The 26,223-nt window shown below is 46.3% G+C and overlaps 2 protein-coding genes across 3 annotated transcripts in view; both read right to left on the reverse strand.

Moving 5' to 3' along the window:
- LOC141059326 (uncharacterized) overlaps positions 1-2,858 on the reverse strand; it is a 104,109-nt gene extending 101,251 nt beyond the window's left edge. For both annotated transcript variants that reach the window (XM_073555656.1, XM_073555655.1), the window contains exon 1: positions 2,768-2,858. In XM_073555656.1, coding sequence (XP_073411757.1) covers positions 2,768-2,794 — 27 coding nt within the window. In that variant the 5' untranslated portion in view covers positions 2,795-2,858. The remainder of the gene's footprint in view (positions 1-2,767) is intronic.
- The window catches only part of LOC141059328 (gastrula zinc finger protein XlCGF66.1-like), a 389,061-nt gene that overhangs the window by 142,699 nt on the left and 220,139 nt on the right, over positions 1-26,223 (reverse strand). The window lies entirely within an intron of this gene.

The raw sequence follows: 26,223 nt of genomic DNA on the forward strand, positions 1-26,223 counted from the left end.
TCTTCAGTGCTGCTGGATCAATCCTGACAGAAAAAAGGACACGTCTGTCGACCCAAAATGTGGATGATCTAACCTTCATTAAAATGAACCATGCATGGGTTTCCTAGGATTTTGTCCCACCTTCCCCTGATGACATATAGGTTGACAAAAAAATGGCTTGCTTTGGTCCTCCTCTTCCTGGGACTTGAACAATTTCGCCTTTTGCATCAGCTGAATGTTCAACATCAACATATGCCACTTTCTAAAACTCCCTAACTGTGCTGCCTCCCCCCCATGGCCGGGGTCACCACCTAGCACACGAAACCGTGCGAGTGCCATTGCCCTGGACAGGTGGGTAGGCCGACTCTTGGGCGCGGGCACTGGCACAGGGTCCCTCATAGTGCAATCAAGTGTCTCTGACGGTGGTGGTGCACACCCGCCATCAGACACACCGCCGTACTATGAGGGGCCCAGTGCCAGTACCGACGCCCACGAGTGGGCCCCCCTTGCTTGGGCAGGGCCCCAGCATTTGCAATCTTTACCTCTCCCTGCTCCTCCGCTGTGTAGTCTGGGCCGTCAAATCCATACTGGGCCTGACACGGTCTGAGCCTGCCTCCTGATCTATAGACATATATTTTGAATGTGTACACTATGCTATCCATACATGTTTTCCGGTGATACGGTACCCTTCCTCACCTTTGTGCAATCACGTGTAATCCATACTGGGCCTGACACTGTCTGAGCCTGCCTCCTGATCTATAGACATATATTTTGAATGTGTACACTATGCTATCCATACATGTTTTCCGGGGATACGGTACCCTTCCTCACCTTTGTGCAATCACGTGTAATCCATACTGGGCCTGAGAACGGCTGGCGAGCTGTTAAGCAAGCTACAGCACCTGTGGTTTGCACACGTAAGTTTTTCATTTTTTCAGGAATGACGGTTAGGCCTAATTCCGGAACTGCGGTTGACCTGCACTTACTGGGAAATCATCGTTCGCGGGTAATAATTGTAATCAGTGATCCCCATCACTAACGTTGTTCAGCGGGTTATCTGCACCTGTAAGCGACAAACTCTGGCCCTTTCAGTGTAGCGCACATGCAGCCACGGACATGTAAGGGCATGACACACCAGTTATTGGCCAATCTCACGTGCCAGAGCCTCGCGTGTCCCTCTAGTAAGCTGGACTCGGACCGCAGGGCATGACGGAGTCTCGTTCGTTAACGGAATTAAGCTTGCAATGTGTGCATCTTTTTTGTTGCTGGATGGTTGAGGTTGCCCGTGTTGAGTCAAATTACGCCGCAGGCTCCACTCCTGGTGGTGCCCTTCTGGACATTCCTTTAAGGTTCAGCTTTGCAACCATACTGCCCACGTAAAAGAAACACTTTGCCTTCATGAACGCTGTTTGGAGGGTCGTGACTCGTGGGAATAACGCCGCCCAATCTGTTAACCTGCTAGAGAGATCCTTCGTTGCTCCCAAGCATGACATCACACTCCCTAGGAGGAAGGTAATGCCACTGTGGTGACCGTACTCCTGGGGACGACACAAGTGCACTGATGCCCAGCCACTGCTCGATGAATCTGCTGGTACATTGACCCAGACCACTACATTCCCCTCGCACGCTACACGGCCTGAATCTGACCCTGATGAAACTCAGGTTACCCTTCTCATATACAGTTCCATCTTACACGGTGACAAAGAGGAAGCTGCAGATGAAAGTGCAGGTTCGGCCCACCCGCCATCAGACACACCACCGTACTATCAGGGGCCCTGTGCCAGTGCCGTCGCCAACGAGTGGGCCCCCCCTACTTGCTCAGGATCACAGCACTTGCAAGGTTGAAATACTCTGCAGTTCAGATGGAAGATGGGGACGACGAGAAGTCTAGACTAGTACAGGGATTCCCTAGCGAGGAGACTTATTTCATTGTTTTCAATGTTGGGACAGCAATTTTTGGGGAGCACTATTCTCTGGAGAATGATAGATGGGGCCCACCATACACTGGAACATTCCAAAGGTGGACATCAGACACTGGAGCAGCATTTACAGGGCCCATTATACACTAGAGCATTAGAAATGGGGCCCATTATGTTTGGAGCATTATTTGGGCCCATAAGACAGTGGAGCTTCATCCATGGGGACCAACATATACTGTAGCATTATGTGGAGCTCATCATATACTGTTTCAAACATTATATGGGACCAATGATTCTGTATGGAGAAATAGATGGGCCTCATCATGAGATGTAAAAAGTGAAGTATTTTTCATTGTACTATACCGCTATTTCTGTGCCGTATCGGAGCAGCATGAGTTGTGGTATGTGTTAAAGGGGCGCTCTTTGGCCCAGGGCACATGAAAACCTGGAGCCAGCCCCCCCCCACAACTTTAGCCAAATAACCCCCATTTTTCAGTGCGTAACTTGTATTATGAAGTAAATTAAGGTTGACAAGCTTCAGTAAGAAGAATTGATGCTTTTGGCATTCAAATGGGCACTGTAGGTGTGTTTCCTGTCCTCCTCTCACTGCCGACTTTTATTCCCCATTGACTTACATTGGGTTTCGTGTTTCAGTCGGACCCCCGACTTTTCCCTATAGTCGGCCGATTTCATTCGACCCAACTTTTGCGAAAGTCGACCCGAAAAAAGGCAAAGTCGCTCATCTCTAGTAAACAGAACAAAACGTTATGATTCTTATAAAGCGATAACAAAATTCCCAAAAGAGTCTCAGTGCTGAAGGGGTTAATGTGCCCCCCCCTGCTCAGTAATGAGGAATCTCCAGCACTTACCTCCACCCGCAGAGCCGCACTCCACATATATGGCTGCTCTGTGTGCACAGGACCTGTGATGAGGTCACAGGAGGGGAGGAGTCAGGGGTCACATGATATCCGGAGTGGGTTGAGCCTAGTCTGTATGGGCTCCTTCCAGGTATATATCCTTGAAGATAGCAGACATTATGGGCTGCTGCCTGACCCTAACTGCAGCCCATACATGACACTGTATGTGCTCCTTCAAGGTATAAACTATTAAAGGGAACCTGTCAACTTGTCAGAATAGACAAGTTTAGACACAGTTTAGAGAGGTGTCAGTTATTAGGCTACTTTCACGCTTGCGTTTTTTTGCTGCGCGTTTTTTGCGCACACAAACGCATGAAAAAAACGCATCATACGTTTGTGTGCGGGTTTTTTTGCGGGTTTTGGTGCATTTTTTTGCGCATATGTACGCTTTACTATACGCACCCATAGACTTTAATGGGTGTTTTGCTGTAAAAAAAAACGCATTGCGTGCGCATGTGGTTTTTTGGGGCTAGTCGGATGAACAAAAAATGCAACAGGATGCATTTTGTGCGCCCGAGCACACACTGCAAAAAACCGCATGCGCATACAAACGAGTATGTGTGCATATGTATGTGCACATATGCGCACCCATGTTAAAGTATTGGGGAAAAAATGCATGCTTTTTTTGCGCTAAAAAAGCAGCGCGAAAAAACGCAAGTGTGAAACCAGCCTTACAGTGGGGGAAACAACTAGGAAAGTGTAGTGGACGTGCAGTACCTTGGGTTGACCATTAGAGGGCAGGGAGGAGTGTGAGCATAGGACTTGACATCAGCTTAGGGATTAAGAAACCGTTGGTCATGGGGGGCGGAGTTAGAGGGAACAGGGAAAGATATAAATTTGACAGGAGGGTTCCAGAAAGTTCCAGTCCCCAGGGGGAGCTCAAGTGACAGGAAGACTACGACAGTTTGTGCACTGTGAGGAAAACTAAATCAGGGGGACTGAGGAGAGAGAAATTCAGGGGGGTGGTCCTGACACAATTGTACCGCAGTATAGACGAGGCACAGAGGTAAAGTATACCGTATTGAGAGAGACGACTGATCAGTAAAAGTACTGTTTGTTTATGGGCCTAAGGTGGCCACAGTGACGGATCTGACAGGAGCGTCGAAGAGTGAAGAGGGGACGGTGTGTACATGTACGTCCCCGGTGTAAAATACGGTGTGCTTGAAGCGGCCCTGGATATGGATGGCCGTGAGGGAGATATTGTGGTGTACTGTGAGGGCCGTCAGTCAGACGGTGAGAGAATATACTTGGACCTGTTGAACCCGAAACCTGCCTCATCTTGTGTCTATACGTCACTGCGCGGTATACAGAGGGACCACCCCCCCCCAGTCCGGCCCACGACTCTACACTGTCAAGGTGGCTCTTTTATTTAGCGTCCCTTCCACTGCAGAAATAATCGTTTTTGAAATTTCTCAGACATACCTGAAGTTTGACCGGTGGGCAGGTCTTTCCCCCTCTGACACAGACGCCTCACATCTATCAGTCATTCTTCCTTTCGAATTTGGAGCCACCTCCTCTTCATTGCTTTCTTTTTCCTGGCATGTCCGCTGTAGTATTTTTTCTTGGGCATGCGCAGTTAGGATGGGCAGCGCTATGACATCACATGATTATTTTCTTATCGCACCTGCGCGGACGCGCGCCTAAGATCCTGCCCCGCAGTCTCTTCTGATTAATTCACACTGCGGGGCTGGGAATCTTGGGCATGTGCAGTAGATCCTGCAGCTCTCCCTCAAATCCCTCTGCCTCTTTCCTACTGTGCAGCGTCATAGGAATTAGTGATGAGCTGACGATTCCTATGACGCTGCACAGTAGGAAAGAGGCAAAGGGATTTGAGGGACAGCCGCAGGAACTACTGTGGGTCACCCTCCCAGGGCTGTGGGGTACTCAGTACCGGACCAGTCTCTCAGATGGAAGTGTCACAGCAGCGGTGACCCGGTCCGTGGCCCTGGGTGCCCATGTAAAAGAGGTTGAGTAGTGGAAAAAAGTTTATGAGTGATTCGTGACGCCACCTGTGGTGTTCGGCAATGAAGATGTTACGCCGACGCTGCAGACAGATCCTCTGGGACTGATGGTGTGGTGCAGCAAAGATGTTATAGCCCTCCACAGGCAGGGCTGTAGTCCCAGGGCAGTGTAGAAGTGACACGTAGATGGTGCAGTGTCAGGCGCGGGAGATGTAGCGGTGCTGAGTATGTTGACGCAGGAATAAGTGGAGGACACCAGGGCATGTAGTTCCAAAGCTTTACTCACAGTCCATTGTGGTACAAGGGCCCGCATCCGTGCCATGTCCTCCGGGCCAGGGGATCAGCCAACTTTCAAGCAAGATGAAGTCTTCCTTTCCAACACTCCGCCAACATGTGCCTTTTCTCAACGTCTCCCTCTTAGCGCCTAGGGTGAAGTACTCACAGTACTGAGTTACACTGGAGTTCCTCCTGTCAGATGTTCCTATGAACTCTACTTGTATGGCAGAAAGCTGTAGCCTGCTTCGGGGACTCCTTACTACCTAGTCCCGGCTCACTCACGATGCTGTTGTGCCCCCAAGTCTGGTGTGGGAATAAAGTGGTGACAACTTCTATTCCTCTGGTGTCTGCTGCAGGACCATTAGTATCCATACAACCTCGGGGACCAGACCCCGGCCTTGCGCTGTGAACTTGGGAAGGGTTCTGCTTTAATCCTAGTCCTTAGTTCCCTTCTTCTCCTCACATTCCGTACAAATCCTTTCCTTCTTATGGAGAGAGTCAGGCTTTCTAGCAATGTCCCTTTCTTGTGCCAGCAGACCCAGGTCACTGAGGTCGGCTGCAGCACTTCCTTCATCCATCCCACTCCGGGGATCTTCACTCTTCCTCTGACTCTGTCAGACTGACTAAATCCTAAACTCTTCCCGCTCTTTTCGTGCAAACTAAACTCCACCCGCCTCCCAGCATGCTTCGTGTTCCAAGCAGGGAGCCACCAAAGGGTGCTTTGCTACACTACTGTGTTGTGTGGGATGCAGGTGTTGCAGCATGGTCAGTTGCCTCCACCTTACCTGGATGGTGGGGTACCACACCTCAGGAGGAGGTGCAGTACCTCTGTGGCGACTGAACCCTCAGGGGCGCCACAACTGCACATGCCCAAGATGTGATATCATAGCGCAGTCAGTCCTAACTGCGCATGCACAAGAAAAAATACTACAGCGCAGGCGCCAGGAAAAAGAAAACAATGCAGAGGAGGCAGCGCCAAATTCGATAGGAGGAATGACTGATATATGTGAGGAATCTGTGTCAGAGAGGGAAAGACCTGCCCACCAGACAAACTTCAGGTATATCTGACAAATTTTAAAAACGATTATTTCTGCGGTGGAAGGGACACTAAATAAAAGAGCCACCTTGATAGAATGCAGCATTAGTGCTGCACAACATGGCTCTTTTACTTAGAAACGCCTGCAGGGGTGACAGGTTTCCTTTAAATCCAGAAGAATATATGGGCTCCTGCCAGGTCCTGACTGCAGCCCATACAGTCTAGTCAGCTCACTGGTGAAGACGCTAGACTGTACGGGCTCCTGTCAGGTATATATTACTGTAGTTATAGACTGTATGTGCTCCTGTCAGGTATATACTATTGTAGATACAGACTGTACGGGCTCCTGTCAGGTACTGTATTTTTCGGACTATAAGACGCACCGGACCATAAGACGCACCCCAATTTTCAGTAGGAAAATAGGGGGAAAAAAAATAATGTGTCAAATGGGGGTCAGTCTTACAGTCCGAATTCAGCTTACCTGGGAAGGGATCCGGCACAGGTGGAGAAGTAGTCACAGGGGTCATTCAGTGGTCCAGGCTCGTGCGGTGGCGGCTCTGTGCTGGGGCAGGTTGGTTGTGCTGGGGCAGATGCGCTGGGGTAGGGGCAGCTGTGCTGGGGCTGGGGCAGCTGTGCTGAAGCAGGGGCAACTGTGCTGGGGCAGGGGCAGCTGTGCTGGGGCAGCAGTGCTGGGGCTGGGGCAGCTGTGCTGGGGCAGGGGCAGCTGTGCTGGGGCAGGGGCAGCCGTGCTGGGGCAGGGGCAGCCGTGCTGGGGCTGGGGCAGCCGTGCTGAGGTAGGGGCAGCCGTGCTGGGGCAGGGGCAGCTGTGCTGGGGCAGCTGTGCTGGGGCAGGGGCAGCAGTGCTGGGGCTGGGGCAGCTGTGCTGGGGCAGGGGCAGCTGTGCTGGGGCAGGGGCAGCAGTGCTGAGGCAGGGGCAGCTGTGCTGGGGCAGGTGGGCTCTGCGGTGGTGGCAGCAGTGCTGGGGCAGGGTCAGCTGTGCTGGGGCTGGAGCAGCAGTGCTGAGGCAGGGGCAGCAGTGCTGAGGCATGGGCGGCTGTGCTGTGGCAGGTGGGCTCTGCGGTGGTGGCAGCAGTGCTGAGGCAGGGGCAGCTGTGCTGGGGCTGGGGCAGCAGTGCTGAGGCAGGGGCAGCTGTGCTGAGGCAGGGGCAGCTGTGCTGGGGCAGCAGTGCTGGGGCAGGTGGGCTCTGCAGTGGTGGCAGCGGGCGGCGCTCTGCGGTGCGGTGGTGGCAGCGGGCTGTGCTCCGGTGCAGGGGCCGCGGCTCCGCCGGCATTTCTTCGCAGGCCGGGGGCCCCCGCAGTTCCCTTGCTGGCCACCGCCATGTTGCGGTGGCCTCCGGGAGCATGGACGCCGGAAAGATGGCCGCCGGTCCGGGGACGGCGCATGCGCGGGATCAGATCTCGTCCCGAGATCTCGGGGGACGAGATTCAAATCTCGACAACGAGATCTCGTCCCCCAAGATCTCGGGACGAGATCTGAAGCTGCGCATGCGCCGTCCCCAGACCGGCGGTCATCTTCCCGGCGTCTATGCTCCCGGAGGCCACCGCAACATGGCGGCGGCCAGCAAGGGAACTGCGGGGGCCTCCGGGCTGCGAAGAAATGCCGGCGGAGCCGCCGCCATTGCGCCGGAGCACAGCCCTGTTATGATTGAGTCACCGTAGGAGGCAAAAATAGAAATGCTAGCTAAGTCCAGAAAACCAGAGAAGTTGGCAGCTATCGGATTGCAGACCCCTGAACCTATCAACACAACTAGCAGTAGCCGTGGGGGGCTCCTACGAAGCCCTAGGCCCCTCGATCACAGCCGGAGGACTACATAGCCTAAAGACAGAAAGGGAAATCTAAACTGCCCCAGAGCAGACCCCAAAGTAAAAGGCAGCCCCCCACATATAATGACGGTGAAGCAAGAAGAAAGAACAAAACACAGACAGAAAGATAGACTGAGCAAAGATGGGGCCCACGCTAGCTTAGATAGGAAAGGACAGGAAGGCTGCTGTCTGCAATCCGTGAAAAACCCTATGAAAATAAGAGCCAACAAACTGACAGTAAAAAAGGGCCTGAAGACGCTAGGCTTCAAAAAAGCTATGTCAGTACTCAGGAATATTCTGAAGACAGAGCAACAGGCAAAAGGAGATTCAGCTCACCCCAGCAGGGAAAGGCAGAATCCAGAAAAGCAAGGAAAACAAAACACTAATGCAAAAAGGCAAAGCAGAAATCTTAGCTTTAGATGAGCAGGAATCAGACTGGTTTCCTAGAAGTCCACAGAAAAATCACCCGCAGGCCAGAAGGGCGTCGGCAGCCTTATATCCAGTCATTAACTCCACTCAGCCAATCATCATCATCAGCCCCAGGTGTTTGACAATCAGGCTCACTACCTTTCTTCACCAGAAGAGGGAGTTCCTCGGGCCTCAGTAGTGAAGGGGAAAATGAACTCACAACACAGCCCGCTGCCACCATCGCACCACAGAGCGCCGCCCGCTGCCACCAGGTTAGACCGTGTATTGCGACCCTAAGACGCACCCCCCACTTTCCCCCAAAATTTTTTGGGGAAAAAGTGCGTCTTTTGGTCGGAAAAATATGGTATATATTATTGTAGATATAGACTGTACGGGCTCCTGTCAGGTATATATTATTGTACATATAGACTGTATGGGCTCCTGTCAGGGATATATTTTTGTAGATACAGACTGTATGGGCTCCTGTCAGGTATATATTATTGTAGATATAGACTGTATGGGTGCCTGTCAGGTATATATTATTGTAGATATAGACTGTATGGGCTCCTGTCAGGTATATATTATTGTAGATACAGACTGTATGGGCTCCTGTCAGGTATATATTACTGTAGATATAGACTGTATGGGCTCCTGTCAGATATATTATTGTAGATACAGACTGTATGGGCTCCTGTCAGGTATATATTATTGTAGATACAGACTGTACGGGCTCCTGTCAGGTATATAATATTGTAGATATAGAATGTATGGGCTCCAGTCAGGTATACATCATTGTACATACAGACTGTACGGGCTCCTGTCAGGTATTTATTACTGTAGATACAGACTGTACGGGCTCCTGTCAGGTATATATTATTATACATATAGACTGTACGGGCTCCTGTCAGATATATATTATTGCAGATACAGACTGTACGGGCTCCTGTCAGGTATATATTATTGTAGATATAGACTGTACGGGCTCCTGTCAGGTATATATTATTGTAGATACAGACTGTATGGCTCCTGTCAGTTATATATTATTGTAGATATAGACTGTACGGGCTCCTGTCAGGTATATATTATTGTAGATGCAGACTGTACGGGCTCCTGTCAGGTATATATTATTGTAGATACAGACTGTATGGGCTCCTGTCAGGTATATATTATTGTAGATATAGACTGTATGGGCTCCTGTCAGGTATATATTATTGTAGATACAGACTGTACGGGCTCCTGTCAGGTATATAATATTGTAGATATAGAATGTATGGGCTCCAGTCAGGTATACATCATTGTACATACAGACTGTACGGGCTCCTGTCAGGTATTTATTACTGTAGATACAGACTGTACGGGCTCCTGTCAGGTATATATTATTATACATATAGACTGTACGGGCTCCTGTCAGATATATATTATTGCAGATACAGACTGTACGGGCTCCTGTCAGGTATATATTATTGTAGATATAGACTGTACGGGCTCCTGTCAGGTATATATTATTGTAGATATAGACTGTACGGGCTCCTGTCAGGTATATATTATTGTAGATACAGACTGTATGGGCTCCTGTCAGGTATATATTATTGTAGATATAGACTGTATGGGCTCCTGTCAGGTATATATTATTGTAGATACAGACTGTACGGGCTCCTGTCAGGTATATAATATTGTAGATATAGAATGTATGGGCTCCAGTCAGGTATACATTATTGTACATATAGACTGTACGGGCTCCTGTCAGGTATTTATTACTGTAAATACAGACTGTACGGGCTCCTGTCAGGTATATATTATTATAGATATAGACTGTACGGGCTCCTGTCAGATATATATTATTGCAGATACAGACTGTACGGGCTCCTGTCAGGTATATATTATTGTAGATATAGACTGTACGGGCTCCTGTCAGGTATATATTATTGTAGATACAGACTGTATGGCTCCTGTCAGTTATATATTATTGTAGATATAGACTGTACGGGCTCCTGTCAGGTATATATTATTGTAGATGCAGACTGTACGGGCTCCTGTCAGGTATATATTATTGTAGATACAGACTGTATGGGCTCCTGTCAGGTATATATTATTGTAGATATAGACTGTATGGGCTCCTGTCAGGTATATATTATTGTAGATACAGACTGTACGGGCTCCTGTCAGGCATATATTATTGTAGATACAGACTGTACGGGCTCCTGTCAGGTATATATTATTGTAGATATAGACTGTATCGTTCCTGTCAGGTATATATTATTGTAGATATAGACTGTACGGGCTCCTGTCAGGTATATATTATTGTAGATATAGACTGTATCGTTCCTGTCAGGTATATATTATTGTAGATATAGACTGTACGGGCTCCTGTCAGGTATATATTATTGTAGATATAGACTGTACGGGCTCCTGTCAGGTATATATTATTGTAGATACAGACTGTACGGGCTCCTGTCAGGTTTATATTATTGTAGATATAGACTGTACGGGCTCCTGTCAGGTATATATTATTGTAGATACAGACTGTACGGGGACCTGTCAGGTATATATTATTGTAGATACAGACTGTACGGGCTCCTGTCAGGTATATATTATTGTAGATATAGACTGTATGGGCTCCTGTCAGGTATATATTATTGTAGATATAGACTGTACGGGCTCCTGTCAGGTTTATATTATTGTAGATATAGACTGTACGGGCTCCTGTCAGGTATATATTATTGTAGATATAGACTGTATCGTTCCTGTCAGGTATATATTATTGTAGATATAGACTGTACGGGCTCCTGTCAGGTATATATTATTGTAGATATAGACTGTATGGGCTCCTGTCAGGTATATATTATTGTAGATACAGACTGTATGGGCTCCTGTCAGGTATATATTATTGTAGATATAGACTGTACGGCCTCCTGTCAGGTATATATTATTGTAGATACAGACTGTACGGGCTCCTGTCAGGTATATATTATTGTAGATACAGACTGTACAGGCTCCTGTCAGGTATATATTATTGTAGATATAGACTGTACGGGCTCCTGTCAGGTATATATTACTGTAGATATAGACTGTCTGGAGCAATTTGAAGACAGGTTCCCTCATATTAAACTCCAGGCCCAATCCCACAAAGAACCACAAACCCCAGCCACCTCTCATATCCACACCTTTACAGCCACCTCTGATAGCCGCACGCCTACATAGACTTCCAGAGACACCACTGCTCCCAATGCTTCACACCCCTCACCCCAGACCCTCAGAGACTGTTTATCTCAACTAGAAAGAGCATTTGTCCAATTTAAGGAAGAACATCTGAGAAACACTGGTGACAGAAATGCTAATGACCACATAGTTACTGAGATAAACAAACTGAAATGTGAATACAGGTCATCCCTGCAGGAAATAAGAGCCGCAATGTGTGAACTGCAGATAGAAAATGCCAGGATGAGACAGGAGATAGAAAAGCTGAAAGTACCAACACCTGGACATCTGAGCCAGGAGGGGGCCATGGAAATGAGGAGTGCAGAGGACATGACCTCCACTGGCGAGGAGGCTGAGAGGCCAAACATCCCCAATATGGAGGAACCCGAGTCTAATCAATGTGATCCAGAAATAAGACCCATAGAAAAGAGAAGAGAATCTGCTACCAGCATAATCTCCAGCACAGACCCCCATCAGCAGCTACATCCCCCACCAACAACATCACAAAGTCCTGACACCGTCCTCATAATGGACTCAAATGGGAAATACCTGAATACAAGGCGGCTATTCCCAGGAAAAAGGGTCAATAAAATCCGCTGTGCAACTACTGAGCAGGTGACAGCGGTCATCAATAATCCACGGTTCTCCAACCCAGACCATATCATTATACACACGGGCACAAACAATCTGCCAGACCAGCACCAGCAGATCTCAGGACAACTGGCCCAACTAGCAAAGACGGCACAACTAAAATTCCCTGACAGCAAAATCATTCTGTCATCTCTGCTCCCAAGAAAGGATATACCCAACCACACCATCCAGAACATCAATATGGACCTAACAGCAAGAATGAAATCTGTGCCAGTAGTGATTCTGGCACAACACCCCTCCATAAATCACCATCACCTCTATGACAGTAAGCACCTGAACAAATCAGGGGTTAGCCTTCTGGCTAAAGAGCTGAAGGACATTGTACTAAACAGGGACCACCCTAGGCCTGGATTCAACACCAACCAGAATCCCATGAAAAGACCCCCCGACAATAAGAAGGAAAGAAACAACAATTATATCAAAGGAAGCTGAAAACATACACCCTCACCCAAAATTGGACCATCAGAAGAGGAGACCACCATGGAGGAGTTCACCGACCTCACACAGAGACATGCAAAACAGAGGCAGCCAGAGCAGGGATATACAGAGCAGAGATATGGAGGAGATAAAGACTCTGCTCAACACAGTGTGCAGGAAACTGATGTGACTGGACGGAACCAACACCATTAATAAGTCCGTAGGAAATCCGGTGTGTCCTACACAGCCATACTCATTACAAAGTATATACACCCAAGATATATAGAAAAATGACTTCACTTACAATCAGCAGCTGGAATATTCAAGGTCTCAACACCTCGGCCTTTGGATGTAAAACAAATGACCCTGACTTTATACAAAGACTGAGAAATATAGACATTCAGATCCTCCTGGAAACATGGACCAGAGCCGAAAACAAATCTCTAGTGCCCATCGGATACAGGGAAATCTCTGTCCCTGCCCTGAAAAATAAAAACATCAAACAGGGCCGGAGCTCAGGAGGAACACTGATCTAGTATAAAGGGGAGCTCCACCAGTACATCAAACCGGTGAAGAGAGGAGGCAGCCACATATGGATCAGGATCAGCAGCTCCATCCTCACCTCTCAGTCTGATGTCCACCTCTGCGCCACCTATATACCACCACCAGAGTCACCCTACTTCAATCCAGACTGCTTCGACATCTTACAAAGAGAAGCCACCCACTATCAGGGCCTGGGCAAAGTTCTCATCTTTGGAGACCTTAATGCAAGAATAGGGAGAGAAAACGACTTCCTGACCACGGATGGGAACATCTACATATTTGGAGCAGAGAATGACGGCCAAGACTCAGTAGTCACAGAGAGAAACAGCTATGACTGTACAGTCAACAAAAGTGGTAAAAAGCTCCTGAACATATGTAGAAGTTTAGGACTTCATATTCTTAATGGATGAACCAAAGGAGACTCCTTAGGGAGGTGTACACTAAACTCCCATGTAAAGAGAAGTGTAGTAGATTATGCCATTACAGATATGAACCTGGCAAATATCAGCGCCTTCATAGTCTCCCCACAAATGCACCTGTCAGACCACAGCCAACTTCTTCTCTACCTGAAATCTACAGAGAAACCATCCATTCAAAAGCCTCAGCAGAGCAGCCGCTTCACCCGGCCTCCATCCTATAAATGGCACAAAATGTCAGCATTAAAGTATAAAGAGGCTCCCAGCAGACCTGAAATACAGTGGATGCTCCACCACTTCTACAACTATGAGTACCAGCCTAACCCAAAGGGAGTGAGTCAAGCTGCAAAAGACCTCAACAATATATTCTATGCAATGGCCAGACTGTCCCACCTTAAAAAAGTCAACCACAAGAGACCAAAAGAAAAACAGATCAACGGATGGTTTGACAGAGAATGTAAAGCCGTACGGAAGACCCTGAGAACCACCTCAAACAAGAAACACAGAGACCCCAACCACCCGGGTCTAAGGGAAGCCTATGAAGCCATACAAAGGCAGTACAAAACCATCCTCAGGAGGAAGAAGCAGAGTTACATCTCCACCAAGCTTAACCAACTCCAAGACGCCCTCCAAGACAACTCCTTCTGGGAACTATGGAACCACATGGGCACAAAAGACCAGAAAAACAACACCCATATCCAAAATGGCAAAATCTGGCTCCAGTACTTCAGAGACCTCTGTAAAGACATTCCAAAGGAAGAACTAAGCCAAGAACAGGAAAGCATAATGGCAAAACTAAAAGCAATGGAGGAAAAAGTAAAAAACTTCCAAAACCCTGTTGATACACCTATTACATTACAGGAAGTAGCAGAGAGAATCTCTTCCATAAAGATGTAGAAAAGCCGGTGGCCTGGATGGAATCCTACCAGAAATGCTGAAGTACAGCCCACCAGAAATACAGGCTGCAATGGTTAAACTCTTCAATATTGTGCTAAGTGCCGGCTACTTCCCTCGTAACTGGAACCAAGGCCTCATCACACCCATCCACAAGAATGGGGACAGGTATGACTCAGCCAACTACAGAGGAATATGTGTCAGCAGCAACCTGGGAAAACTGTTCAACAGCATCCTGAACAAGAGGATCCTCAGCTTCCTCACCGAGCACAACGTCCTCAGCAAGAGCCAAGCAGGGTTCATGCCAAACCACCGCACTACTGACCACATCTACACCCTGCACAGCCTCATTCAGAGACACGTCCACAATACAAAGAACGGGAAGATATACGCCTGTTTTGTGGACTTTAAAAAGGCATTTGATTCGGTGTGGCACCCAGGCTTATTCCTGAAACTGCTAGAGAGCGGAATAGGAGGAAAGACCTACGATGTTATCAAAAGCTCCTACACCGGGAACCTCTGTAGTGTGAGTGTGAATGGCAGAAGAATGGCCTATTTCTAGCAGAGCCGGGGAGTCAGACAAGGCTGCAGCCTAAGCCCAACGCTCTTCAACATTTACATCAACGAGCTGGCTACCGCTATGGAATCTTCCCCAGCACCAGGTCTCACCCTCCACGACGCCCAGATGAAATTCCTGCTGTATGCAGATGACCTGCTGCTTCTGTCACCAACCGAGAAAGGTCTCCAAGAAAACCTGAAAATCTTAGAGAAATTCAGCTCCACCTGGGCACTACTGGTCAACCTAAAGAAAACCAACATCATGGTGTTCCAGAAGAGAAAGAGAAAATCAGACCAGCACCCTTCATTTGTCCTCAACAACTGCACCCTTACAGGAACGGACAAATATACCTACCTGGGCTTAGAGATTCACCGGTCAGGGAGCTTCAAACAAGCCATAGAGACCCTGAAAGACAAAGCATGCAAAACCTTCTATGCCATCCGAAGGAAACTACCATCTGAAGCCACCAGTGAGGGTCTGGTTAAAAATCTTCGACTCTATCATCGCCCCAATCCTCCTGTATGGCAGCGAAGTCTGGGGTCCTCACACCTACTCAGACTGGTCAAGGTGGAATTCCAGCCCAACAGAAATATTCCACCTGGAATTCTGCAAGCACCTTCTCCAAGTCCATCGGAGTACCTCCAACAGTGCCTGCCGGGCTGAGCTGGGCAGATTCCTTCTACACCTAACGGTTCTAAAGAGGGCACTGTCATTCCGGGCTCACCTACATAGGAGCAATCCAAGCTCCCATCACCATAAAGCCCTGACACATGTAGGTGAAACAGAAAAACCAGGATCCTCGGAACAGCCCACCCAAACCCAACCTGACCAGAACACCAATCACAACAACCTGACAAAAGCCGGAATCAGGAAGATGGTAGACAAAGGCCAGGAGAGGTACGTAAGTGACTGGAAGAATGACATCATCAGCTCACAGAAACTGACCATGTACCGGAGTCTACAGAGAGACTACAGACTGGCCCCATATCTGGAGAAACTCCCGGACCCCAGAGACCGCAAGATCCTGAGCCGGTATAGACTCAGTGCCCACAGTCTGGCCATTGAATCTGGCCAACACAGACAGAGCTACAAGCCCAGGGAGGAAAGACTGTGCCAACACTGTGACCTGGAGGCCCTGGAGGATGAGACCCACTTCCTGCTACACTGCTCCAAATACTCAGCAGAGAGGGACACACTTCAGGAGACTCTCACATCTCTTCCCAGATTTCATCACCATGAAGGAGGAAGAGAAAACATATATCCTGCTGGGGGAAGAAGAGAGAGCAGTGGAGATAGCAGCACAATATGTGAGCGAATGTCATAGACTGCGAGAAAGATAAATATGATATGCCATGGACTTCTATGGCCCCCACCCTGGATCCGCCCCATGCCCCCATTCACCTTCCCTATGCCATGGACTTCTATGGCCCCCACCCTGGATCTGCCCCATCCCCCCATCCACCTTCCCTATGCCATGGACTTCTATAGCCCCATCCTGGATCTGCCCCCATCCACCTTTCCTACAGCCCCTACCCAACATTCCTAAAGTCCCTATCCCTATTCCCTTTTGTACTCTTGCTTTGGCAAAACTAATGTGTATTTAGTCCTGCCAATAAAGCTTCTTTGAATTGAATTTGAATTGAATTGACAGTACGGGCTCCTGTCAGGTATATATTATTGTAGATATAGACTTTATGGGCTCCTGTCAGGTATATATTATTGAAGATATAGACTGTATGGGCTCCTGTCAGGTATATATTATTGTACATACAGACTTTACGGGCTGCTGTCAGATACATATTATTTTAGATATAGACTATATGGCTCCTGTCAGGTATATACTGTATTATTGTAGATATAGACTGTATGGGCTCCTGTCAGGTATATATTATTGTAGATACAGACTGTACGGGCTCCTGTCAGGTATATATTATTGTAGATATAAACTGTACAGGCTCCTGTCAGGTATATATTATTGTAGATACAGGCTGTATGAGCTCCTGTCAGGTATATATTATTGTAGATTTAGACTGTATGGGCTCCTTTCAGGTATATATTTGTAATGTACTGTAAGGCATGATTTTGGTGGAACCTTCCAGAATCATCCAGGCTATGAGAAAGCTGCTTGCCATACAGCTGCAGCCCCCCTCCTTTTGTTTCTCTCTCCTTATTCACTTACAGCTCTCTGCCTGCATTTGGGTAACAGGACACCGTCCATGTCCTGTTGAGAAAGGAATGTTAATTAGTTAAGGGAAAAGATTCCTTTGTCCTGGCCAAGAAGCTGGATACAGGTATAGGAAATATTAAAAAAAAGCCTAGCATGCACTTCGCTCCTGCCAGAGATATAATAATCACATTTCTGTGATCTAAGTGGACCGGCTTCTCTACGGTGGCTCTTGCGAAATTTTCAGACCTCCAGAAACTGAGATATGGATTGCTCCCAAACGGAGTGTCTTAATTACATCATGTTTGATGTTGTCTTATTGGTTTCAATAACTACAAGCAATAATACCGTTGGTGAGTTTATACGAGCTCCCCTCGTTAAGATATAGATATTATAAGTTTTTAGTGAAATTGCACCTTAGAGAGTAGGGGGGTTGAACATCACCAGACTGCCCTTTTTGTGATGTAACCGACCCTAGGCTATAAGATACCCCTCCCTTAAGACTCCTCAGTTGTAGCTGGAGATTTGAAGCTGACAAGACCTGCAGATGTCTTGGGATGTCTGGTTGCTGCCCATCCCCCAGCCACATAGTCTGCCAAATACCACCTAAGCACATGTGTAATGTACTGTAAGGCATGATTTTGTTGGAACCTTCTACAATCCTCCATTCTATGAGAAAGTAGCCTGTCACATAGTTGCAGCATCCTCCTTCCCTCAGTGTGTTGATACGAGCTTCCCTCTTTAAGATATAGTTATCATGTTTTTTAGTTACTTGGCAGCTTGGAGAAAGGGGGGCTGAACTTCTGCAGACTGCCCCTTTCGTGATGTAATCCACCCTGGGCTTTAAGGTACCCCTCCCTTACAGTGCTTCAGTTTGAGCTGCAGATGCCATGCTAGAAAGATCTGCCGATGTCTTGGGAGGTCTGGTTGGCTGCCCATCCCCCAGCCACATGGTCTGCCTAATACCAACTAAGCACATGTGTTACTCTGCCTTTTAATCCTTTGTTGTTTTATATTTGTACTGTACATATTTAATGTCTCAATTTATAGCAACTTTATCTATGTAATCACTGCCCACCATTTTGGGAATAAATGATAAAAATCTATTAGTCTGCCTTCATGCTCTAAGAAATGAACTATGCACCTTTTTTTAGATAGTTACGCTACTGTTTGGGTTGGCTTCGAACCCCTCCATTAGGTCTATAACTTAATAACTTAAGTGGAGAAACCAGGAGCTGGTGGCAGCGTGGTGTGTGTGGTTGGTTAGGCTGGTTGGCAGTCCGGAAGGGTCTTATATTGCTGAAGGGGGCCTGCGGCCACAGCATTGATAATTCCCTTACTGCAGTAGTCTAATTGCCCGTGCACAACAAGCAGCCCATCCGGTGACTAATTTTCCTAGGTTTCAACACTATGTCCAATAATGCAAGAATGGCACTTCAAAATAGATCAGAAAACACACTGTGGTAGCCACAAACTGAGCTCACCACAAAGAAGCGATCCACAAAGTTATATAAAAAATTATTTTTATTAGCAAAATCATGTACATTAAATGGGTCACATACCCATAATTACAAGAATATCCAAGAAAGGGACTACAGCATTATTTCACTAAATATATTGCTTAGGTAAAAATATATGATGACGTTATGAGAGTACGTCCCATAACAGTCCATAGTACAACATCTTATATCCATATATAAAATAAATCCACTAGTGCTAAAAGTTAGCATCTATTACACATAATATTATCCTTATTTGCACAATGGAACACCCTCAGAACATCACCATACACGATTAGACCCATAATCTCTCATAACATCAAATTGAATCTATGATGGCAAAAAAGGAGATATAATTAATCAATGCTAGATGTACCTACAGCATTGTCTCCCATACCCCACTATACAGTGTATGAGTAGAGCAACCCATATGTTAATGGCAACCATCAATGAAAGCTTTTAAGGAAATGGAGACATAACATAGATACCTTATGGTGTGCCAAGTGAAATCCAGGGAAATCCAGGGGACAGCGGCTGGATTTCACTTGGCACACCATAAGGTATCTATATTATGTCTCCATTTCCTTAAAAGCTTTCATTGATGGTTGCCATTAACATATGGGTCGCTCTACTCATACACTGTATAGTGGGGTATGCGAGACAATGCTGTAGGTTCATCTAGCATTGATTAATTATATCTCCTTTTTTGCCATCATAGATTCAATTTGATGTTATGAGAGATTATGGGTCTAATCGTGTATGGTGATGTTCTGAGGGTGTTCCATTGTGCAAATAAGGATAATATTATGTGTAATAGATGCTAACTTTTAGCACTAGTGGATTTATTTTATATATGGATATAAGATGTAGTACTATGGACTGTTATGGGACGTACCCTCATAACGTCATCATATATTTTTACCTAAGCAATATATTTAGTGAAATAATGCTGTAGTCCCTTTCTTGGATATTCTTGTAATTATGGGTATGTGGCCCGTTTAATGTACATGATTTTGCTAATAAAAATAATTTTTTATATAACTTTGTGGATCGCTTCTTTGTGGTGAGCTCAGTTTGTGGCTACCACAGTGTGTTTTCTAATTTTCCTAGGTGCAGTTTCCTGACTGACCTAAGGGTAAGGGGGGTGCCGGAGAGCTGCGAGTTCCAAAGTGGAATGGAGAAAGTGGGATAAGCATAAATCCCCGCAGTTCTTGGAAGGTTCGTAGCAGTGGTGGGGCATCCAAAATAACCCCCCTGCGGTAAATTGTTAGAGCGAGATTAGCTTGCTGTATATTTTTGTCACATGGTACCGGTGGTGGGATAACTAAGATAAGCCCCCACCGTGCCTGTGATCGCCGTGTGCCGGCAGTGCATCACGTCCTTCCGTCCGCCAACATACCGGTGTCAGTGGTGGGATCGTGACATATTGGTGGCACAGGGTGCGCCCGTCATCACAATTTGGTGGCAACGGTGGGATAATCATAGAATCATAGAATCATAGAATCGTAGAGTTGGAAGGGACCTCCTGGGCCATCTGGTCCAACCCCCTGCTCAAAGCAGGATTCGCTAAATCATCCCAGTCAGATGTCTGTCCAGCCTCTGTTTGAAGACTTCCATTGAAGGAGAACTCACCACTTCTCGTGGCAGCCTGTTCCACTCATTGATCACTCTAACTGTCAAAAAGTTTTTTCTAATATCTAATCTGTGTCTCCTCCCATTCAGTTTCATCCCATTGCTTCTAGTCTTTCCTTGTGCAAATGAGAATAAAGTTGATCCTTCTACAATGTGACAGCCCTTTAGATATTTGTAGACAGCTATTAAGTCTCCTCTCAGTCTTCTCTTTTGCAAACTAAACATTCCCAAATCCTGCAACCTTTCCTCATAAGACAGGGTTTGCAGACCGGTCACCATTCTGGTCGCTCTTTTCTGAACTTGCTCCAGTTTGTTGATGTCTTTTTTAAAATGTGGTGCCCAAAACTGGACACAATATTCCAGATGAGGTCTGACCAAAGAGGAGTAGAGGGAAATAATGACTTCACGTGATCTAGACTGTATGCTTCTGTTAATACATCCTAGAATTGCATTTGCCTTTTTTGCTGCTGCATCACACTGTTGACTCATATTCAGTCTGTGATCTATTAGTATACCCAAGTCTTTTTCACATGTGCTGTCACTTAGCCCTATTCCTCCCATTCTATATATGCTTTTTTCATTTTTATTGCCCAGATGTAGTACTTTGCATTTCTCCCTGTTAAAAACCATTCTGTTAGTTGCTGCCCACTTCTCCAGTTTATTTAAATCTTTTTGAATCCTCTCTCTCTCTTCTCTAGTATTAGCTATCCCTCCTAGCTTTGTGTCATCAGCAAATTTAATCAGTTTACCCTCAATTCCTTCATCTAAATCGTTGATAAAGATGTTGAACAATACAGGGCCCAGGACAGAGCCCTGTGGTACCCCACTTGAGACATTCTTCCAACTGGATGTGCAGCCATTTACGACCACTCTTTGGGTCCGATCACTAAGCCAGTTATGAATCCACCTAACAGTTGCCTTGTCCATTCCATACTTAGTCATTTTTTCAATAAGGATTGTATGAGAGACTTTGTCAAATGCTTTGCTGAAGTCAAGATATACTATATCTACAGCATTTCCTTGATCCACCCAGTCAGTGATACCGTCATAGAAGGAAATTAAGTTAGTCTGACATGACTTATTAGTTACAAACCCATGCTGACTCTGTTTAATCACTTCATTCTTATCCAGGTATTGACATACATGTTGTTTAATAATTTGTTCAAAGATCTTTCCTGGTATAGAAGTCAGACTCACCGGCCTATAGTTCCCTGGGTCCACCTTCTTCCCCTTTTTGAAGATAGGAACAACATTTGCTCTTCTCCAGTCTTCTGGCACTTCTCCTGTTCTCCAAGAATTTTCAAAGATTATGGAGAGGGGTTCAAACATTTCTTCTGCTATCTCCTTCAGTACTCTGGGGTGTAATTCATCTGGACCTGGAGACTTGAATTCATTTAGGTTAGCTAAGTGTTTCCTCACTATCTTTCTGTTTATAGATATCCTGGATTCTTCTATTCCCTTAATAGGACAGTGAATAACAGTTGATGTTACATTTCCTTTCTGAGAGAAAACAGATGCAAAATAGGAATTTAAAAGTTCAGCCTTCTCAACATCCTGTCTTACCATTTTATCATTTTCATCCTGTAAAAATCCTATAGCATCTTTGACTTTTCTTTTACTTTTGACATATCCCCAAAATCCTTTATTATTGTTTTTGACATCTCTTGCAAGCCTCAATTCATTTGCAGCTTTAGCTAATCTGATTCATGCCCTGCAGGTTCTGCAGACAGCATTATATTCTTCTTTAGATATGCCTCCCTCTTTCCATTTTATAAACATTTTTTTCTTCCTTTTTAGCATTTGCTTAAGTTCTGTGTTCATCCATCCTGGTTTCCTTAAATGCTTCCTATTCTTCCCTCTTTTCGGAATTGTTAACAACTGTGCTTTGAGAATTTCATTTTTCAAGATTTCCCATCCCTCCTGGACATTTTTGTCTTTTAGGATATCCAGCCATTGGATCCCTCCAATTCTCTTTCTGAATCCCTTAAAATCTGCCTTTCTGAAATCTAACCTTGACGTCTGAGTCTTCACAGGTCTTCCGCCTCTAGTTATCCAAAATTCTAAAATAGCATGGTCGCTACCTCCTAGGGTCCCAGCCACTTTTACCTCCTCAACCATTTCCTCCCTGTTTATAAGGATTAGATCCAAGGTAGCAGTTCCCCTTGTTTTCTCCCTTACCTTTTGGAAGATAAAGTTGTCAGCAAGAGAGGATAAGAATTTCCTTGACCTGTTAGTTTTGCCTGAGAGAGATTCCCAACAAATGTCTGGATAGTTGAAATCTCCCATGACAACTATGTCATATTTTTTGGAGAACTTGGCCATTTGATGCATAAAGAGTTCATCCATATCTTCAGCTTGCACAGGCGGCCTGTAGTAAATGCCTACAATGGTGTCCTTTCCATTGTTCTGTCCTTGTATTCTTACCCAAACAGTTTCCACAGAACTCCCAGTCAGCAATAGTGATTTGGTTTGAGCAATCATCCCTCTCACTAAAGACCTGCACGGTTCCTGCGGGAATCCTGCATCATAGGTTTTGGAGAACAGACTCAGTGGTTATTAGTCCTGAGACATTTTTGTGTACTTGCAAGTATTCCCTCCCTTTTTCTTCATTTTTCTTTACTATTTTTTATTTGGCAACAATGGCGGCAAAAGGAGAACACTGGTACAAACAGCAGACAAAGGAAGTTCTTGCTGGGTTATGCACGTACCAAGGCCTTGACGCCACGAACAAAAACAGAGCCCAACTGATCGCAGCTCTGGTGCAGCTGGACAACGACCAGAGCCCAGCGGGTGCAGAAGTTGGCCCAAGTGACAATGGGGCTGCAGCAGAGGCTCCACTCCTGAGCGCTGGCCCCACATTCAACCAGGACGCGCTAGATCCCTACCTGCAAGCGGCCTTGGACGCACTCCCCGCTGAAGACAGTGAAGGGCGGGTGAACCTGATCCAGCTATACCGGCAGGAGGCCCAAGCCGAACGGGAGGCCCAGAGAGCCGAAAGGGAGGCTGAGAGAGCCGAGCGCCAGGCGCAGAGGGCCCATGAACTCGTGGTGCTCCAGCAGGGGGGGAATGCCCCCACAACCCGAAGCAGTGAGCCCAGCAGTGTCCAGACTCCTAAACTCCGGCCAGAGCATTTTCCCATGATAGAAAAGGACGGGGACTTGGACACGTTTCTGTGAGCCTTTGAGAAGCCTGCCGACAGTACCGGCTCGATAAGTGTTAAGGGGTGAATATATGGCATATGAATATATACAAGAATCAAAATTGTACCACTATATGGACGCTTTGCTCAAATATTAGAATCATATAGCTTTAAGAATCATGTACCTTTAAGATACTTCTGATTTTCTGAGAATTATTTCTGTATCCACCTAGTCTCATCGAAACTGGGTTAGGCTAGGCCAGAAAAGATAATTATGTGCATAATGATTATATAGTAGATATAGGACATATGAGATCAATACTAATTTGCTATTTGGGATAAACAGTAATTTGGAACAGAATCCATGATGTAATACAGTGAGACAGCTTGATTTCTGTTATAAAAACTGTACATCTCTGATTAAAAATAGGGAAGAATCATTTGACATGATATACCTTGTCTTGTGTATTCTTTTCTCCGTGCACGTATAATCTCTGCCAAAGATCCAATTCGGCCACAGACAATCAAGATGACAACACACGCATTTTGTGCGCCATATCATTTATATCATTTGACGTCCAACGAGGGACTAGGACGAAAGTTCGAACCTGACCAGCCACAATGAAGACCTCCAATCTTGGACCAGACCACTCGAGGGTGGAGATTTGCACCTCCTACTAGGTAAGAAAATCATTCATCTTACCTTTAACCCTCCAGTGCTTCCGTGCTGAGATAAAGGTCAGTGGACTGTCAGATTCGGACATAGTGACCAATCTGACAAGTCCTAGCACCAAAAACCCACCCTGGTCACGATTTCCTTAATTGTCTGCCTTATCTGCTTTGCCTCTCTGCTTTGCTGTTTTGGTTGTTTGCATATGTGATTGTTACCTCAACCAGCCTGAAAAGAAAAAGAAAAAAAAAGATAGGGAGACGTATTGAGCAAATTCACTGTCACTCTTGTTCCGGTCCTGCTTTCGGCTTGACCGATGATCGCAGAAGTCTGCATTGTGTCTCTTCCAGTGGGCAAGTTGGAGTAGGGGCTTGATTACTAGTGATTTTCCAACCTCTAAGTGGTTGGTGACTTCTTGCGGGTTTCCCACCGGACGTCATCTGGCTAAGATGATGGTGTTTTAGCTGCAGCATAGGTTTATAGGTTTTATTCTAAACGGGTGGAAGGGTAATTTCAATTACCATGTTGATGTGACTGAGTGATTGCTCTCTCCCTGAAAAGTATGGTTTGCCCAGGTGTAGGTTTTTCATCTCTACATATCAGGCTGGAATATAGATAGGTAAATTGTGAAGTGTTTTGGTGTCAAGGATTCGCAGTATTTGATGTCAGTGCCAGTTTTAAATTCATTCTGTCTTTTGTCTTTTTTAGTGTGTATGATTTGCCGGCAGGAAGCGTACTAGCATGTGGTTAAAATTTTTTGAATGCATTCTATGTGTGTGTATACGAGGGATTCGCTCTGGTAGGCAATAGCTGGGAGGCAGTAACAAGGCAACACACAGGCATAAAGTCCAATTTCAGTGGTTTTAATGTCATTCAGTAACCAGCAGCTTAACAAAACATAAGGGAAATAAAACACATACTCCAGCTTGGAGAACCACTGGTCCCAGACTCACCCCTTGCACGGGATGGGCGTAACTAAGCAGCTGCCAGGTCCTGCGGCATCCACCAGGTGCCATTCCCAGGATTCTTCTAAGTCTTGCTGCGATAGTCCAGCAGCACGGGAATACTATATACAAGTTCCAGGCTGAGTCCACACAAGTTCCTGTAGCTTCCAGAAACACACTCACACTGTGGCAATCACCAACCTCCATTACATAGGGCCTAACCCCTCCCACCAGTGAGGTAGACATCACATGGGCTGATCACGTGACCCTGACATCATCGCAGGTCCCGTCTTTAAGGAAAAACCCGGCCAAACATTAATCTGCTAGAAGAAACATATCTTCCATCCAGTAAAGCACCCTTTACTGTACCACATACCTCCCGCCTATGTTCAACCCTAGAGGGGTGGACACATGACATACAGTGAACTCTGGACAGGGCATCTGAATTCCCCTGTAGTCTGCCTGCACGATGTTCTACTGAAAATTTTAAGTTTTGCAGGGACAGGAACCACTTGGTGACTCGGGCATTCCTCTCCTTTGCTTGACTCATCCACGTAAGAGGGGAATGATCTGTCACCAACCGAAATGTTCTCCCCAGCAAATAGTAGCGCAACGATTCCAGTGCCCACTTAATGGCCAGGCACTCTCTCTCCACAATACTGTACCGGGTTTCAGCTGGGGTAAGTTTCCGGCTTAGGAAGCTAACGGGATGCTCGTCCCCGTTAACTTCCTGAGACAGCACGGCACCGAGGCCTATTTCAGAGGCATCAGTTTGCGCTACGAACTCTTTTTTGAAATCTGGAGTGATCAGAACTGGTGTACCACACAGTACCCCTTTTAATTTTGTAAAGGCCTCCTCTAACTGATCATTCCAGTGGACCATCAGAGATTTTTTCCCTTTTAAACAACCTGTTAAAGGCGCGGACAGGGTTGCAAAGTTGGGAACGAATCGCCTGTAATATCCCACCAATCCCAAAAAGGCCTTTACCTGCTTTGTTGTGAGGGGACGGGGCCAGTTCTGAATTGCCTCGACCTTATTTACTTGGGGCTTGAGAACTCCCCTCCCAATGACATAACCCAAGTACTGGGATTCCTCCAACCCTATGAAACACTTCTTTGGGTTGGCAGTTAGCCCTGCTTGTCACAGGGAGTCTACCACTGCCTGTACTTTTGATAA

The sequence above is a fragment of the Dendrobates tinctorius genome, unplaced genomic scaffold (assembly GCF_039654945.1).
Source record: "Dendrobates tinctorius isolate UK_male_01 unplaced genomic scaffold, ASM3965494v1 ptg000226l, whole genome shotgun sequence".
Taxonomy (NCBI): Eukaryota; Metazoa; Chordata; class Amphibia; order Anura; family Dendrobatidae; genus Dendrobates; species Dendrobates tinctorius.